The sequence below is a fragment of the Oncorhynchus clarkii genome, chromosome 33 (genome assembly GCF_045791955.1).
Source record: "Oncorhynchus clarkii lewisi isolate Uvic-CL-2024 chromosome 33, UVic_Ocla_1.0, whole genome shotgun sequence".
NCBI classification, from domain to species: domain Eukaryota; kingdom Metazoa; phylum Chordata; class Actinopteri; order Salmoniformes; family Salmonidae; genus Oncorhynchus; species Oncorhynchus clarkii.
The window spans coordinates 9,223,562-9,242,490 of NC_092179.1; the positions used below are offsets into that span (position 1 = coordinate 9,223,562).

At 41.5% G+C, this 18,929-nt stretch overlaps 4 protein-coding genes across 8 annotated transcripts in view; all 4 read left to right on the forward strand.

The window, feature by feature from the left end:
* The window catches only part of LOC139392796 (acyl-coenzyme A thioesterase 5-like), a 38,317-nt gene extending 31,937 nt beyond the window's left edge, over window positions 1–6,380 (forward strand). For 2 of the 5 annotated variants that reach the window (XM_071141051.1, XM_071141053.1), the window contains exons 2-10: window positions 467–669; window positions 3,048–3,147; window positions 3,259–3,616; window positions 3,792–3,911; window positions 4,066–4,148; window positions 4,282–4,375; window positions 4,441–4,521; window positions 5,045–5,186; window positions 5,293–6,380. In XM_071141051.1, the coding sequence (XP_070997152.1) occupies window positions 480–669; window positions 3,048–3,147; window positions 3,259–3,616; window positions 3,792–3,911; window positions 4,066–4,148; window positions 4,282–4,375; window positions 4,441–4,521; window positions 5,045–5,186; window positions 5,293–5,423 (1,299 nt within the window). In that variant the 5' untranslated portion in view covers window positions 467–479 and the 3' untranslated portion in view covers window positions 5,424–6,380. The other 3 variants (XR_011629732.1, XM_071141054.1, XM_071141055.1) reach the window with 3 other exon arrangements.
* Window positions 1–18,377, forward strand: part of LOC139392792 (pyridine nucleotide-disulphide oxidoreductase domain 1) — a 783,634-nt gene extending 765,257 nt beyond the window's left edge. The window contains exon 12 of the transcript XR_011629731.1: window positions 17,616–18,377. The gene's annotated coding sequence lies outside the window, so the exon portion shown is untranslated. The remainder of the gene's footprint in view (window positions 1–17,615) is intronic.
* Window positions 13,221–14,261, forward strand: LOC139392526 (bile acid-CoA:amino acid N-acyltransferase-like). Its single transcript, XM_071140574.1, has 4 exons — window positions 13,221–13,289; window positions 13,718–13,798; window positions 13,883–14,024; window positions 14,131–14,261. Exons 1-4 carry the CDS (start codon window positions 13,221–13,223, stop codon window positions 14,259–14,261), a joined length of 423 nt encoding a protein of 140 aa, XP_070996675.1.
* The window catches only part of LOC139392785 (laminin subunit beta-1-like), a 37,067-nt gene continuing 34,403 nt past the window's right edge, over window positions 16,266–18,929 (forward strand). Inside the window, exons 1-2 of the mRNA XM_071141036.1 lie at window positions 16,266–16,456; window positions 17,181–17,353. Of these exons, the coding sequence (XP_070997137.1) occupies window positions 16,426–16,456; window positions 17,181–17,353 (204 nt within the window). The 5' untranslated portion in view covers window positions 16,266–16,425. The remainder of the gene's footprint in view (window positions 16,457–17,180; window positions 17,354–18,929) is intronic.

Here is an 18,929-nt window from a genome sequence, read left to right on the forward strand (position 1 = left end):
AGCGAATGTGACTCGTAGTCAATTTTGTTTTCATAATGATCGGTCATGAATAGCCAACTGACATTTACTCCTGAGGTGCTGACCTGTTGCACCCTCGACAACTACTGTGATTCTTATTATTTGACCATGCTGGTCATTTATGAACATCTTGGCCATGTTCTGTTATAATCTCCACCCGGCACAGCCAGAAGAGGACTGGCCACCCCTCACTTCCTCTCTAGGTTTCTCCCTAGGTTTTGGTCTTTCTAGGAAGTTTTTCCTAGCCACCGTGCTTCTACACCTGCATTGCTTGCTGTTTGGGGTTTTAGGCTGGGTTTCTGTACAGCGCTTTGAGATATCAGCTGATGTACGAAGGGCTATATAAATAAATTTGATTTGATTTTCACAGGTTAAAGCCAAGACAAATGGGATGTCAATCCCACCATCTTTACCAATGATCGTTTGGTTTCTGTCTTTTTTTCTACAGGTGTTTGTCCACCATGGTTGGGACTTTCCCGCTTCTGTCAGTGCAGCCAACGCGGGGGCTCGTGGATGAGAAGATCCAGGTAGTTGTGAGGAATTTACCGCCAGCGCTCTCAGTGACACTACATTCCCTTCATCGCTCTGAGGATAAGGACCTTTGGGAGGCGTTCGGCCATTACACCAGCGACGGCCAAGGCACGGTGACAGGTAGGTTTGTGACCGCCGACCGTGCTTACAGACCGTGTTCTTGGATGTAGCCTTGGCCTAACTTCTGTATGAAATCCCATACTCTTGTTTAATTCAATTACACGCTGGTGGTTGCCAATAAGATCAGCATGCGCTGTAACATGAGTAGCTGGCCAATGTTTTTGCCTGCTAGTTTGCCCTCTATTGCTATCAAGTTAGTACAACATCACAGCAAACCTTGAGTAAAGGATACCAAAATAGATGCTATTAAAACCAATATGGTTGTTGTGAAGGTCATGCAGTGGACCTGTAGTCCCAAGTAGGATCAGTGTTAAAATGCAACACACTTTGAAAGGCGTGACCAATGAACACGCCCAAGCACATTAATGCCAAGTTCAATACAACTGGAATTCCAAGTCGGGAACTCGGCCTCTTTCTAGAGCTCTCACTTTCCTACCTGAAGATCACTGACCTCATTATTTGACCTCAGAGTTCCCAGTTGTTTTGAAAGCCACATTCAGTGTGCTTGAGACTTTTTAAAGAAATTAACCATTGTTCTTTACTGACTTGCCTAGTAAAATAATTTCTTATTTACAATGACGGCCTACAAAACCCGGATGACGGGATGGGGATGACGCCCTATAGGATCCCAATCACAGCCGGTTGTGATGCAGCCAGGAATCGAACCAGGGTGTCTGTAGTGACGCCTCTAGCACTAAGATGCAGTGCCTTAGACAGCTGCGCCATTCGGGAGCCCCAGTCTACAGACAACTGACTAGCGGTCAACCGATTTAATCGGCATGGCCGATTTTCAAGTTTTCATAACAATCGGTAATCAGCATTTTTGGACGCCGATTACATTGCAATCCACGAGGAGACTGTGTGTTAGACTGACCACCAATCCACGAGGAGACTGTGTGTTAGACTGACCACCAATCCACGAGGAGACTGTGTGTTAGACTGACCACCAATCCACGAGGAGACTGCGTGTTAGACTGACCACCTGTTACGTGAGTGCAGCATCAAAGGGACCTTGTGGCTGCAAGGAGCCAAGGTAAGTTGCTAGCTAGCATCTTATATAAAGAAAAACGATCTTCACAATCACTAGTTAACTACATGATTGATGATATTACTAGGTTAACTAGCTTGCCCTGCGTTGCATATAATCAATGCGGTGCCTGTTAATTTATCATCTAATCACAGCCTACTTCAACTTCACCAAACAGGTGATGATTTAACAATCGTTGCACAAATGTACCTAACCATAAACATCAATGCCTTTCTTAAAATCAATACACAGAAGTATATATTTTTAAACATGCATATTTTGTTAAAAGAAGTTCATGTTAGCAGGAAATATTAACTAGGGAAATTGTGTCACTTCTCTTGCCTTCAGTGCAAGCAGTTAGGGTATATGCAGCAGTTTGGGCTGCTTGGCTCGTTGCGAACTGTGTGAAGACCATTTCTTCCTAACAAAGACCGTAATTAATTTGCCAGAATTTTACATAATTATGACACAACATAGATTGTGCAACTTAACAGGGATATTTAGACTTAGGGTTGCCACCCGTTCGATAAATTATGGAACGGTTCCGTATTTCACTGAAAGAAAAAACGCTTTGTTTTCGAAATGATAGTTTCCCGATTTGACCTATTAATGACCTAAGGCTTGTATTTCTGTCTGTTTCTTATATTATAACTAAGTCTATGATTTGAAAGAGCAGTCTGACTGAGCGGTGGTAAGCATTCATTCAAACAGCACTTTACTCCGTTTGCCAGCAGCTCTTAGCAATGCTTGAAGCACAGCACTGTTTGACTTCAAGCCTATCAACTCCCGAGATTAGGCTGGCAATACTATAGTGCCTATAAGAACATCCAATAGGCAAAGGCATATGAAATACAAATGGTACAGAGAGAAATAGTCGATGAGTTATAATTCCTAGAATATTGAAGACTCATGTTAAAAGGAACCACCAGCTTTCATATGTTCTCATGTTCTGAGCAAGGAACTTAAACGTTAGCTTTTTCACATGGCACATATTGCACTTTTTCTTCTCCAACACTGTTTCTGCATTATTTAAACCAATTGAACATGTTTTATTATTTATGAGACTAAATTGATTGATTTATGTGTTAAGTTAAAATAAGTGTTCATTCAGTATTGTTATAATGGTCATTAATTACAAACATATAAAATCGGCAGATTAATCGGTATCTGCTTTTTTTTGGTCCTCCAATAATCGGTATCGGTGCTGAAAAATCATAATCAGTCAACCTCTACAACTGACATCTCTGAAAAAATGAGCTACGAGTAGAAAAAAATAGTTTTGAATGGTCATCCTTCTCTGAAGTCCAAGTCAGGAACTCCAGCCTCTTTCTCTTTTCTGTTGTTTATGTAGTTGCTAAGGATGCCAGTCTTGGAGGAACATATGAAGGAGCAGAGCCCATGGGTCTACTGTGGAGCATGCAGCCTGTTGCAGGCAGTCGGACAGGCCTCAGGTAATACACCAAAGCAATTCAATATTTGCGGTCAATTTTACATAGGATAAACACATCATTTAGGGTGACCGGGCCCAGCTGGACAAGTCAAATAAACTCTCTGTCTCTCAGGTTGAGAAAGATGGATGTCCTCACTCCTAATGTGGTACACATCTCTGTGTACAGTGGGCACATGACTGAGGGCTTCAGCAAGCAGTCTCCTCTAGCGACCGTTGTCACAGAACGATGGTACATGGCACCGGGTGTGTGCAGAATTGACATCAGGGAACATGGAGTCCGAGGGACCCTCTTTTTACCCCCAGGTCCTGGACCCTTCCCTGGGGTGTTGGATATGTGGGGAGGGGGTGGGGGGCTGGTGGAGTACCGCTCCTGCCTCCTGGCGTCACACGGTTTTGTTTCCATGGCGCTAGAGTACCTTCCCTATGACAAGAACAGAACCTCAGACATCGAATCAAAAACCTACTTTGAGGTGAGTCTCATACTGTGTGTGTGCCTACATGCTTGTGCTTGTCTTAATGTTCAGAAACAGCCCTGAGAGGGCAGAGTCCACTCCTGTGACTCATTATCCAGACTCACTGTTATATTACCTCACGTTATATTACATTGCATCCCTATCACTTGAGCTCCATCTCTCTGTTATGTAGAAAGCGTTCAGGATTGTGCAGGAGCACCCTCTGGTGATGAAGGACAGAGTTGCTCTGTTTGGTCTCTCCTTAGGCGCGTCAGTCGCCCTCAACTTGGCAGCCTACTCCAAAGACATCAGCGTGAGCCTCTCCCTCCTACTCTCCTCTTTTTCCTCCAGATTGGAGCTTTATAGAGTGAATTCAGATTCAGTCATCTTTATTGTCCCAACACTGACCATGTGTATATGCTTAAGAGTTTGTTTCGTGTGTAAACAATAAATACTGTGTATTCCAGCCCAAATGCTGTGTGTGTATCAGTGGGAGTCACGTCAACCCTGTCAACAAGCCTATCGGCGAAGTGTTTAGAAAGATGAACAAGTGAGTGGTGTGAGTATGATAAATAAACCCAAAACGGTTCAAAGTGAAGGTGTAAAGTACCGTGATTATGAAGCTTGTGACATACAGCCCAAATTAAGAAATAGAGACTAAAAACACAATTATTTATTGCCAGGGATGGGTATAAGACCCGATTTGATAAAGAGGGCCGTGTGGTCTGGAGAGACATCATTCTGCCTATCCCAACCGACCTTGGAGAGAAAGTGGATGTAAGTCAACACACACAAACACCCACACTGTGGGTTTGTTTACTTATTGCTGTGTCTTCTGACAGATGGGGAGGATAAAGTGTCCATTGATGTTGGTCGTCGGGGAGGATGATCAGAACTGGGCCACAGTGGAGTCTGCCAAGGACGTGAGTACACACACAAACATGATTACAAGCTTCCTATGAAATCAATAATTGTGATTGATGCTGAATGTGACCTCTGACCTGTGTGGGAGCAAAACTCATGACTATATTTCCAATATTAGCAGCATCTAGGCTTTCCACTTTGAAGAGCTGAGACAGAATGGCTATATAAGGAATGGAACATATAGGACCAGGCCCCCGCTACCAATATAACCTATCAGATGTGGGCGTTAACAAGCAAGTTCTGAGATGAAAAGAAAATAATGGAGAAAGGTCAAGGGAAGCTATTTTCATATAGAGGGAGGGGACTCTATACGTTATGCAAAGACAGAATCCTATAAAGGCAGGACTCTGTAATATCAGAAGTTAGTCTCTTTCCATGGAGGGGCTCGGCTCTGTTACGTTTGTGATAGGGTCCTTCCATGGAAGGGCTCAGCTTTGCTACTTTGTATTAAAGTCTATATTGAATTCACAAGTTCTTGTAAGAGTGTTATATTTCTGAGACAATTTTCCACGACACCTGCAGATGACCCAGATGATGCGTGCAGCGGGCAACGAGCACCTGCTGACCATTCTACAATACCCTGATGCTGGACACCTCATTGAGCCGCCCTACACACCCCACTTCAGAGCCAGCAACTTCATAGTGCAGCAAACACGACAGAAAGGTACTGTACACAAAACTCACACCTATAGTATACACACCTGAACTAAGAGATATATAACCAATTGTTTACTCCCAATGTAACTAATGATTGTGTGTGTGTGTTGCAGTGATCATGTTGTGGGGAGGGTACACCAAGCCGCATGCCGATGCTCAGGAAGACTGTTGGGAGAATATCCTTAGCTTCCTACGGCAACACCTCTACCCCAGCCCTGACTCTGTCCCTAAGGCCAAGCTGTGATGTCACTGACCTAGTATCAAGGACCTAGTATGATTGACTAAGCTATAACTTAAAAAAAAAAAAATACAATAACACTTTATATTTTAAGTCTAATTATTTTAGTGGGTTCTTCTAAGCTAATAATTATACGTAACATAATTATTTTTGCGAGACAGCGTGGTATCGAGAATCCTAACGACCAAGTGAAGAATCTTAGTGTGTGACCCCTGTCTTGCCATGTCATTTAGTGAGCGCACCACTGCGTTGTCAAGACTTAAAAACGTCAGGAAAGACAGTCGTTTAATGTGACAGGCTCAGCGATAGGATTTGGAAATTTGTGTGGTGTACACTTGGTTTTAGCTATTCTTTTTTTAAATTACTTAAAACATTGAATTTGGTCTTTACTACTATAGCCCATAGAAACGCATTGAATATAACACATTCATAAATGGCAAAAAAGACAGTCCAAAAATGTATCATAAGGAATAAGATTTTTTTTTTGTGAGAAGACCAATTTTTGAGATGTCTCGGTCTGACAAACACCACTGTAGCTCAGTCACCTTCCACCTCAGATGTGGAATGTCGACATAGGCGGATGTGGCAGATTGAGACACAGCCCAAGAAAAAAATCTGATATTAATCTTAAACTGACAGTATTTTGGGTACATCAATATACTCTTAAGGATTAATATTTATGAAATGAGTGAGAGTCATCAGACCAGTGGACACAGCTGTACAATATAAATTGAGGGCTGATGAGGAGTGTCCACAGTAGTGGGTCAGAGTCTCTCATTCACTGAACTGCATGAGTTTCAACCTGCCAATAGTGTTAACACCTGTGCATGAAACCTAACTGCCATAGTACACAGATGATTGATTCTATTTTTTGATTCATGAGGAAATAATAGGAAATGTATTGTCCATGATGTTTATAATAAATCAGAGGAAGAATATGAACAATATCTGTAATTGAGCACATGAGAGCGCTATTTGGTCATTATTTTGCAGTTCTTCAATATACTACATGAGGGTGATGAATGCACGTAGCATGTGTAGTGGTGGGCAATGGATGAGTCCTGGGCCTGTATTCCAACATCTGAGTAGGACTGTTGCTCTTGGACAAGGACTTCCCTGTCCATGTAATATTATTCATTATGATCAGAAAGCAAGAACTGATTCATTTTCACAATATGGAGGGAGAAGGAGTGATGGAAGGAGAGAGGGATAGTGTGGAGGGATGGAAGGAGAGAGGGATAGTGTGGAGGGATGGAAGGAGAGAGGGATAGTGTGGAGGGATGGAAGGAGAGAGGGATAGTGTGGAGGGATGGAAGTAGAGAGGGATAGTGTGGAGAGAGGGATAGTGAGGAGGGATGGAAGGAGAGATGGATAGTGTGGAGGGAGAGGGATAGTGTGGAGGGAGAAGGAGGGATGGAAGGAGAGAGGGATAGTGTGGAGGGATGGAAGGAGAGAGGGATAGTGTGGAGGGAGGGATAGTGTGGAGGGAGAAGGAGAGAGGGATAGTGTGGAGGGATGGAAGGAGAGAGGGATAGTGTGGAGGGATGGAAGGAGAGAGGGATAGTGTGGAGGGATGGAAGGAGAGAGGGATAGTGTGGAGGGAGAAGGAGAGAGGGATAGTGTGGAGGGATGGAAGGAGAGAGGGATAGTGTGGAGGGTCTGTTTATCATCTGGATTGTTTTGCTCTTTACTGCTCAACCCTTTGACCCTTCCATTTCTACCTCTGATTCAGAGTCGAAGGGTTAGACACAAAAGGGGAATAGGAAATAGGGAAGTTCAATGCTGATATAAGACCAGAGGATTGCCTGTATTCCCTTCACTGTACATCAATTGGAAATTGTAATCTGACCGATTGTGGTATTGTTACAGAGGGTTACTATAGTGTGTGGTTATGGTATGTGTGTAGGCCGAAGGCCAGGCCATAAAGAGGATTTGGCTTTGACAGAGAGCAAGGCCGATGTGTTTGCACAGATTTAGTGCTTAACAGCTCACCTGACTAACAGCTACCAGCTCCTCCATGAGCTAATGCAGTCTCGCTCTAAATTCAAAAGCCATGCAATAAAACACACACGAGAGCGCAGGTGCACACACAAACACACACAGACATTGTTCCAGAATGATGATAAACTTAATAGGGGCCATACTTGCGAACATTGCAAACAGTTCAAATTTAAAGTCTCAAAATGCGTATTAGCCTATTTAAGTATTTGATTTACTTGCATGTGATAGAACGCTACATTGTAGCTGGTCCCATCAGATAACCTGGCACACGTTAGCCCTATGCTAACCTCCACCAGATGAGTGATTATTTCCTGTAACAATGTTCCCATCAGGCTGTCAAAGATCTTAGACTACATATCCACCGACCAATGGCTTTTCTTAAAATAAGTCAACCATGGTCACTAGTGGGATATTTTAAAAGGTTCAATGCAGCTGTTTATATCTCTATCAAAAAATGTCTGCTGATTGTTTTCAACTAAAATCAGAGGTGTGGATTTATGGATGCCAAGGGAAACTAGTCTTCCCCAAATATTTGACTAATACATTTTTTTTACATTATCTTTTGTCTCTGAATTTTCATCATTTCACAAGTGGCTGAAGCTCACCGGAGAAGTAAATGGCTGGGCTCTGATTCCTGACTCATCAGAGCGAGGGAAACTGCCCCCCTCTGTCTGAGTATGTGTAGCCCATGTATCAACATTTTTTGGGGGGGACCTTTATTGAACTAGGTAAGTCCCGTTAAGAACAAATTCTTATTTACACGGCCTACCCTGGCAAAATGACAGCCAACCCCTAATCCGGACGACGCTGGGCCAATTGTGCGCCGCCCTATCGGACTCCCAATCACGGACGGTTGTGATACAGCCTGGAATTAAACCAGGGTTTGAAGTGATGCCTTTAGCACTGAGCTGCAGTGCCTTAGACCGCTGCGCCACTCGGGAGCCTGAGCATATGATTGATTGATTGGTGCCAGCAGCATTTGGCCGCCCTTGATAAAGTAATTAACCAATCGGTGTTGAGCTGAGCTCAACTATGGGTTGTCCTGGTGCAGAAAAACACCCTTATGGGAGGCCAGTTTGGATTTGATGTCACACTATTCAAATCCATTTCTAAGCTAAATGTAATTTTCAGAAAAACTTTGTCTGTTTCTGGTCTGCTTGTGGTGTTGTCATGCAGTAGCTAGCTTGCTAAATTAGCCCTTTCCTAAGCCATGGATGGAGACGGGGATTTGGACTAATTATTTGTACAGGCCAATGATTTTGATGGCGAATCTGATCTAACCATAAATTAATGTTGTGCCACTGGCCTGAAATGATTGAAGTTCATTATGTAGGCTCACGCTAACTTCGCTGGTTCATTGTTGTCCAGGTGAGGAAGTTAGGCTAGCAAGCATTATTGCTAGGTAGCCTATGACAACAAAAACTAAAAGTGTACTACTGTATGACAGAGCCAGAGAACGTTTTGCCAACGTGAAAGAGAGGATGGCATTGGCATTTAACTAGTCTATAAGTATGATGAGTGAAAAAAAAATTGTACTTGCGGGCGCACGCACACACTGAAATCCGTACCGTGGACAGCCAGGTGATATTTAGCAACATTGGACTAAATCGTTTTTGGAGTCTTTAACGTTTTCAGTGTATTAAAACTAAGCATAAATAACCTTGTTGATCTGATTATGTTTAAGTTGAAATGGCGTTGGAATAGTGGAAGAAGTGCTCCTGTTGACTTTGTGCTCTTGTATATCGAGGTGGCGTACTAATAAATGGGTTATAGTGAAAACAACACAATTATCACAACAGGTTATAATGTGGCTTTTTACTGGCTTGGCTTGGCTTCCTCAGTGATTTTTTTACCCATGCACCGCTACTGATTAAAATGGTAAATAAAAATAATAGCTTCTGGCCTCCCGAGTGGCACAGCGGTCTAAGGCACTGCATCGCAGTGCTTCAGGCATCACTACAGACCCGGGTATGATCCCGGGCTGTGTCACAGCCGACCGCGACCCACGAGGTGGTGCACAATTGGTTAGGGGAGGGTTTGACCGACCGGGATTTCCTTGTAAGCGATCAAGTGTGTCAAGAAGCAGTGTGGCTTGGCAGGGTTGTGTTTCGGAGGACGCATGGCTCTCGATCTTCGCCTCCGGAGTCCATAGGGGAGTTGCAGAGATGGGATTGGACTGTAAACTACCAATTGGATAAAATTGCTTCTTTGCAAATGACAATTTCTAGGACTGTCTGGGATTGCTAGGACTGTCTGGGAGGGGAAATCTGAAAATTTGCTGTTATTGACAGAGGTTTGGAGCTCCTTATTATTGGAGTATTAGCTCTAACTAATTTACTGCATGGAAGGCCAAAAATTCATCACACCACAACGTGCACAAAAAAAGTCTAAAACACTCGTGGTGTTGTGAAAAAGCTGTATTTACCTTTACTGCTATTACTAATTGGTGGCGTGATCCACTAAGGCGGTAAACCCAAAGACTGCACGGTGTGACACCTGTGAGTTTGAATCCCCCTTGGGGCATTATTATATGAGGAACAAAAACACTCTACTGCTGGTCCTTGAGTCAAATAATGCATAGGTGACAAAGTAGATTATGCATATAAAACATAATTAAAAGGGTAGTGATTTCAATATCTGATCACTTTTTGTAATTATTATTTCGCAGTGTAAATTGACTGGATATGTTCACTGCAGTATTAATTCATTAGCTCAATGTTAGGTTTATGGGCTAATATGCATAAACTTCTAATTTAGGCTACACATCTCGAGCCTTTAAGGTCTTCATTTTAGCATATGTTTTCCTTGTCAAAATGAAGGGTCAATTTTAAAAAATACATTTGTTTTGTTGCGCAATTACGTACCTGGCCTCTCCGCTGCCTCGGATATTCATTTTGAATCTTGTGGAGTCCCAGAAAAAGACAGACTACAATATCTCGTTGGAAATGTATTAGGGGTTCACAGCAAAGCAGTGAAATCTATTATTAGTCTTAGATTCTTTTTTAAATCCCTTGACATGGTCAAATAACTCAAACATAGATTGGCACACAGAAAATAAAGGCCATGGAGGGAGTATTGGAACATAACTAATTAAATTACAGTTAACAAAGAATTACACTTAATCCAGTATAAACTAATGTACAGGATGTATTTTAAGAGCTAATTCACAAATTCTACAGAATAACGGCAGAGTCATGTCCTAAGTGTAAAACTAAGTGACTCAATGATCCATGCCTTCTGGTGCTATAAAGTCCAAAAGTTATGGGCTGAGTTAGAAAGTTGGCTGTCAGAATTTTTATAATATAAATGTATTTTTTACTCCATCTATCTGCATATTTCAAGACCTGACATATGATGGTATGGTGAGATACCAAAAGGTTTGGACTGTATTTTTCTTGTCAATCATTTTGGAAAAAATTGATAATAAATTACCCTCCATCGTTAAGACAGTGGATTAATGCATTATCTAAACTATGTATGTTTTTCTATTGTCAGAAGAAAATAAATCGTATAAAAAAATAAAAACAACTATTGGCAACTTGGTTCAAAAGAATGCCACTGATTGGCCTGTAGGTGGCACTGTTATAACAAGTGTCACTTAAACCCAAATATCCACTGCCCCGTTTGGCCTAGAGACTTGAATGTAGGTGAATGCTATATGTAGATGTCTTTCCTCACGCTAAACAAATTTGCCTCAAGGACCCATAAGGTCCGTCAGAATAGATTTTCCTCCATCTTGGAAAACCTGTAGGCCCATGGTACATCTCATAACTTAGTTTGAGAAAAGTTAAGGGATTGGTTAAGAGATGACTGGGTTATTGATAAATATTCACTTAAATCGTTTGTAAATCCACTTCACTATGGCCTATCAACTTGAAACTTTAGGGTCATCAAAGACATTACATTACCATGATGACCCATATTAAGTTTGGCATTGATATCTTAACAAAATAAGGAAAATATTAATTACAATTCAATATTTTTACTATGTAACGCTACTGCTTAAAATAATCAAATCTTCTCATGGACAAAAACTCATTCATTCTGAATTTGGTCTTTGGACTCATCACAATTGTCCCTAAAGAGTTTGAGAAAATAACATTGATGCATTCAAAATACTCCTCCTCATGAACCACATGTCAGATTCACTCCAGATGTTGTATTTAGACTCATTACATCAGTCTTTAAAATAGTTGCTGCACTACCTATCAATGCAAGTTAGCAAACATGCTAATGCTAAAAATACTTTAAATATATTATTCTCATAATGCTTTCACTGATAGCACATAAAGGAAGATCGTTGCTACATGATAGTGCTTGATTTGTTATCCAAGTGATCTTGTGTCCATTCTGTCATCCTGTGAACGTTCATTGCTGCTCAAGCTAAATTTGACATATTTTATTTACTGTGTAAATAGCCCATTGGAGGAGTTCATGCCTGCTGAATTAAAGTAGGCTACAGCATTAAGAACTGTAAAGGAGACTGCGACAGCACATCTGTGTCAGAAGACCATATTTTCCTATGGTATTTTAGAAATGATACATCCTGACAAAACACACAATATGAGTTGCCTGCTAATGTACCTTTCTGGATCCTCTAAACTGTCGAATAGACCCATAAGTGATCCAGAAGATTGCAAAATCAGGCCTAGGCTGTATATGCAGTTATTTCAGCATAAAAAAAACAGGATGTTTGAGTTGTTATTCAAATTAGCCTACATCACTCCAGTTTACAGCAGCCTTAAGACAATTGTGTACTCACTTAATAACAATAATATATTCCTCATTGCACTGTATTGTACCGTAGGTAGAATCATTTTCTTAAACGTAGACCTAATCAATAGGAGAGCTTTGCGTGCCAGGCGATCGCAGAGCGCAACCCAGAGGAACGCACAGATCTGACATTTCATAATATGTTAGCCTCTCTCCTCCAGCTGTTGCCGTGCGCAATATGCTATTCCTCTTCTAATGAAATCCCAGGAAAAGCTATATTTATTTGTGACATTTTTTAATACTAGGCATAATCACCTCTTCAGGGAAAGAAGCAGGCTTGCTCTTGTTAATTGCTGTATTTAGTTGAGGAAAGTGCATCGGGGTGATCAATTTGGCCAGTTATGATAACATTGTTGCACTGATACATTGTAAATAGTTGCACAGGTCAGAGAGATGAGCACAGTAAAAAGAAGATCCAAAGGAATTGAAACCATTTGAAAAATGGAAATCACTTGCACACCACTTGAGCAACGAGGCAAGCAAAGACATGCTGCGAAGGCTAAACTGTGTGTGAATGTTGAATTGCTACATTATATATATATATATATATATATATATATATATATATATATGTGTGTTTTTATTTTTCATTGTATGTACAGTACCAGTCAAAAGTTTGGACCCACTTACTCATTCCAGGGTTTTCTTTATTGTAGAATAATAGTGAAGTCATCAAAACTATGAAATAACACATGGAATCATGTAGTTACCAAAAATTGTGCAAAGCTGTCATCAAAGCAAAGGGTGGCTACTTCAAAGAATCAAAAATATATTTTAATTTGTTGAACCCTTTTTGGTTACTACATGATTCCATATGTGTTATTTCATAGTTTGTGTGTCTTCACTATTATTCTACAATGTAGAAAAGAGTAAAAACAATCATAAAGAAAAATCCTTGAATGAATAGGTGTGTCCAAACTTTTGACTGGTACTGTACATTTGAAGCATTATTTGCAGTAGGGATGCACGATATATCGGTAAGCATATCGGAATTAGCCGATATTAGCTAAAAATGCCAACATCGGCACGATGTCTAGTTTAACGCCGATGTGCAAAACCGATGTCAAAGCTGCCGTGCGATCTCGCCCAGGCTCTGTCGTAACCGGCCTCCTCTCTCATCGCGCACCAGCGACTCCTGTGGCGGGCTGGATGCGCGCTGTGTTAAGAAGCAGTGCGGCTTGGTTGGGTTGTGTATCGGAGGACGCATGACTTTCAACCTTCGTCTCTCCCGAGCCCGTATGGGAGTTGTAGCAATGAGACAAGATAGTAGCTACTACAACAATTGGATACCACGAAATTGGGGAGAAAAAGGGGTAAAATTAAAAATAAAAAAAATTAAAAAGCTGAAAAAACTATTTTATTGCCAGGGATGGGTATAAAAACCGATTTGATGAAGATGGCCGTGTGGTCTGGAGAGACATCATTCTGCCTATCCCAACCGACCTTGGAGAGAAAGTGGATGTAAGTCAACACACACAAACACCCACACTGTGGGTGTGTTTACTTATTGACGTGTCTTCTGACAGATGGGGAGGCTAAAGTGTCCATTGATGTTGGTCGTCGGGGAGGATGATCAGAACTGGGCCACAGTGGAGTCTGCCAAGGACGTGAGTACATACACAAACATGATTACAAGCTTCCTATGAAATCAATAATTGTGATTGACGCTGAATGTGACCTCTGACCTGCAGATGACCCAGATGATGCGTGCAGCGGGTAACGAGCACCTATTGACCATTCTACAATACCCTGATGCTGGACACCTCATTGAGCCGCCCTACACACCCCACTTCAGAGCCAGCAACTTCATACTGCCTCAAACACGACAGAAAGGTACTGTACACAAAGCTCACACCTATAGTATACACACCTGAACTAAGATATATGTATAACCAGTTCTTTACTCACAAATTAACTCATGATTGTGTGTGTGTCGCAGTGATCATGTTGTGGGGAGGGTACCCCATGCCGCATGCCGATGCTCAGGAAGACTGTTGGGAAAAGAGCCTTAGCTTCCTACGGCAACACCTCTACCCCAGCCCTGACTCTGTCCCTAAGGCCAAGCTGTGATGTCACAACCAAAGAGCGTCAAGGACCTAGTATGATTGACTAAGCTATAACTTTAAATAATATTTTATGTTAATGTGTATTTTTATTTTTCACCTTTATTTAACCAGGTAGGCTAGTTGAGAACAAATTCACATTTACAACTGCGACCTGGCCAAGATAAAGTATAGCAGTGTGAACAGACAGCAACACAGAGTTACACATGGAGTAAACAATAAACAAGTCAATAACACAACATTTTTAAAAAGTCTATATACATTGTGTGCAAAAGGCATGAGAAGGTAGGTGAATAATTACAATTTAGCAGATTAACACTGGAGTGATAAATGATCAGATGGTCATGTGCAGGTAGAGATACTGGTGTGCAAAAGAGCAGAAAAGTAAATAAATAAAAACAGTATGGGGATGAGGTAGGTAAATTGGGTTGGCTATGTACTATGTACAGCTGCAGCGATCGGTTAGCTGCTCAGATAGCAGATGTTTAAAGTTGGTGAGAGAGATAAAAGTCTCCAACTTCAACGATTTTTGCAATTCGTTCCATTTCATTTGTGAGGACTGAATGCTTGAATGAGAAAGTCCTCAGACCAGTGGACACAGCTGTACAACATAAATTGAGGGCTGATGAGGAGTGTCCACCGTAGTGGGTCAGAGTCTCTCATTCACTGAACTGCATTAGTTTCAACCTGCCAATAGTGTTAACACTTGTGCCTGAAACCTAACTGCCATAGCACACAGATGATTGATTCTATTTTTTGATTAATGAGGAAATGTATTGTCTATGATGATTATAATAAATCGGAGGAGAATGAACAATATGTTGTCATTGAGAGCATGAGAGAGCTATTTGGCATGTCTCTTGCAGTTCTTCAATATTCCACAAGAGGGTGATGTATGCACATAGCACGTATAGTTGTGGTCAAATGCTGAGTCTTGGGACTGTATTCCAAATGTCTCTAGAGTAGGAGTGTTGATCTTGTATAAGGATCCCCCTGTCCATTTAATCTTATTATGATCTGGAAGCCAGAACTGATCCTAGATCAGCACTCCTGCTCTGAGATGTTTCATACATAGGTTGCAGTCTAAACCAGGGTTTCCAAAACTCGTGCCCTGGGTGCATGTTTTGGTTTTTGAACTACAACTACACAGCTGATTCAAATAACCAACTCACCAAGCTTAGATTATTTGAATCATCTGTGTAGTGCTAGGTTAAAAACCAAAATGTGCACCCAGTTGGGACCTCGGACTGAGTTTGGGAAATCCTGGTCTAAATTTTTCAAGTAAACCCCATTGAACTTGATGAATAGGGTGTCTTATAAAACTAATAAACACGTCTTGATTTTACCATTCAAAATTCAGACAAAATCCAGGCAAATTACTTCAGCACTGAGGAGGGAATCATCTTTAACTTTCAGTGTTTGGGGAGATGCTGTGTCTATTTTCCTGAGGGGTAACTATGGGCACCTGTCTCGTTGCCATTTGCCATAACTGTGTCCAACTCAACGACAAGCATGTCCAGGGTTTAGCCCAATAGGGGATTGAATCTGACAGAATAGGATTTTTCAGCTATCACCCATCTGTGCCCAACTGCTAAATAAGCCCCCCACTACAAAATACAGAAAATGGCCCCTGTGTGTGTCCCTCTGCCCGACAGAGACGGATGTGGAGTTCTGCGTTTGACATGGTAAAGTACCCAACTCTCCTTCTGGGGTCAGTCAGAAGAACCGTGAAGTTGATCGTGTGAAACATGGCAGGTAATGTATGTGCAGCAGTGCATTCCAGAGCTACACCTATGTCTGTCTGACCTGCAGACCGACTGATATGCTCTTATGTCCTCAGTAGCATAAACAAGCATACTGACCACAACTTTTGATTTGACAACACACCTAGAGCAGTCTGTTGATTTATCTCGAGATTAAAAGTAAAGTAATGTACTTGTATTGTTTAATCAAAGACAGTCCTGGCTGAATGTGGTGCGCTTATCTTCGTTAGCACGCTGCGCTGCATACCCAGGCTGGAGGGTTGGGACTCGGGAACGCGTGGGGTGTGTAGTTGGGGGCTCGCCAGGACCTCCTAGAACAGAGTTACACAGACACACTCATGCACGCAACTGCTTCAGGACTTGCCAAAAACCACCCGACGGATAAATATCAATGTTTAACACTCGAAAATGTTGATATTGCTCATCGCATCACTTTTGAGTAAGTATTGTTTTTACGTGGAAGTGTTTCGTCTTTTCCTACTGCGCAGGTAGCTAGCTAAAGTATTCTCAATGCATTTGAGGCGTAGCCAAAAGCCAAGTATTGTCTTAAGAGGAAAAGTAAAATGTGAAGAGATCCAAAAGAGGATTTTATTTTCTGTTGCCGTCAAAGTTTAATTGCCAGGTTACTTTTCACTCTCACTTATTCAGGACCATGGATACCCTTTAATGAGGAACTGTACGCCATTATTTAAACATGTGTTCAACAGTTTATACATGTCAGATGTCTCAGTCCACTATGCTTGTTTAAATATGTTTTGGGCACATTATTTTCAACTAGCTATCGTTTACAGAGGCTGTTTAGTGCAGTCAATAACTGTTTCCTACAGTCGCTGTTGTTCCCGAACATAACAGCCTGTTTTCATAAACAGTCCCGCCACAGGGATCGATTGGAAAGATAGTCCATGTGATTTCAATTAAATTAACTGGAAGCCTATCATGTGACCGTTATGTTTTTATACCCAGTGATGCATTAGACTAAAGGGAGCCTGTGGTAGAAACTGAGACGCCTCTTAAATCGAAAATACAAATATTTGTACAGATTTTTAACTGTGGAATAGTTTATTTATATAGCATAATAGTTGCATGGAGAGTTATACTCCAGACATGTTTTGCTCGCCCGTGCAGCATCATCAGCTACACTCAATGCTGTTTCTGTCCGGCAGCCCTCTGGTGGCGGTCCTTTGCGCAGCTGCCGGAGTTTGGGGATGTGTGCACTGAGGGGAGCTGCTACCCCGCCACCGGGGACCTTCTGATCGGCCGTGCGCACCAGCTCACAGCCTCCTCCACCTGCGGCATTGAGAAGCCTGAACGCTTTTGCATTGTTGGTCACCTGGAGGTAAGACACCTCACACCTGGGTCACAGATAGGTGTACTACACCTAGACAGGGTGGGCATAAGCAGTAGCTTATGCTCCCCAGGCGCCATAAGCAGTTGCTTATTTATGATCTCAGTCTGGTTCTCAACTGTTGAGTTTGAATAGTAGAATACACAAGGTGCAATTTTGAAATTTGGTTGTGACTCAGCAGTTTTAACTGACATTCACTCAATTAGCCCCTTTCAGAAAAACATTTTTTAGATTGTTAAATTAGTCTAGCCAGCTAATTTAACTTGAGTTTAATTTGAGTTTATTTTATTTTTTACAGGGACAGTGCGTGCACATGAATCAACATTTCAGTAAAAGTGGCATTTTTTTGCCAGCGGGCTAATTTTCAATAGCAGTCCCTGGGCAGGTTATTAAAAACAATGTCTATATTGTAAATCATTGAGCAGTGAGCACATGCAGAGAAACATAGGACAAGCAAGACATAGCATACAGACAGAGCAACATAGGATAGCAAGACATAGCATACAGACAGAGCAACATAGGACAAGCAAGACGTAGCATACAGACAGAGCAACATAGGACAAGCAAGACGTAGCATACAGACAGAGCAACACACAACTTGTAGTAGGGGAGAGCTGGGATGAAAGTAACACACCCATTTTCTCAGATAAAACAGAAGCTAGAATGAAGTAGTGAAGTCACCACGTTCCTAATGAGGAGGACGAGCTCCCTGCAAAAACAACTGGCAAGTCCAACGATGTTTCCCATTGTTATCCAAAAAAAAAGTTTTTTAGTGCAATGTAAGTAAAAACACAGACGTGGAAGTTTATTGGGGGGGTTATATGGTTGTTTAAGGTTCCACATGTCATTTTCTTAACCCATCTAGTGACTAAATCCCAGCAGACTGTAGGTTTCAAGTATCATGCTAGATAGCCTTGGGTGTTAGCCTGGGTGCAGTTATAGCAGAGACGGGTGTGACGAAAGTAACACAGTGTTAGCTGATGACCTGGAATGAAATAAAACGTTTAAGCACAGGCCATTGTCTCCTCTAGTTCATATTGCTTTTATCATGTTTGCAAAATATCAACACGTGACTGAAGGTTTGAAAATGATATATGACATTATTAGCATTAGCCTTAATCAATTGAATTGTAGGATCAGCTTCTCAGGTAAGCTTTTATCGACAGGTTAATGGATAAAAATATATATCTTTATGATTCTGGGGGTCAATTACCTTGTGTCAAGCCATGGATATGTGATTAGCATGATGAGTTTGCAGTTTGTGAAGAGAATAAAAACATTTATTCTATCAAGACATGAGTGCGCATGACAAGGACAGCTGGAGCACACCTGATTGGTAGGGCTACGCATGAATAGTCATTGAAAATGGTGAAAAACATCTACTACATCCCCATTAAAGTGAGATGAGAAAGTTATGGTTAACGTACAATGCATTCAGAAAGTATTCAGACCCCTTAATCGTTTCCACATTTTGTTACGTTACAGCCTTATTCTAAAATGGATTAAAAATGTTTTTCCTCATCGGTCTACACACAATACCCCATTATGACAATGCGAAAATAGGTTT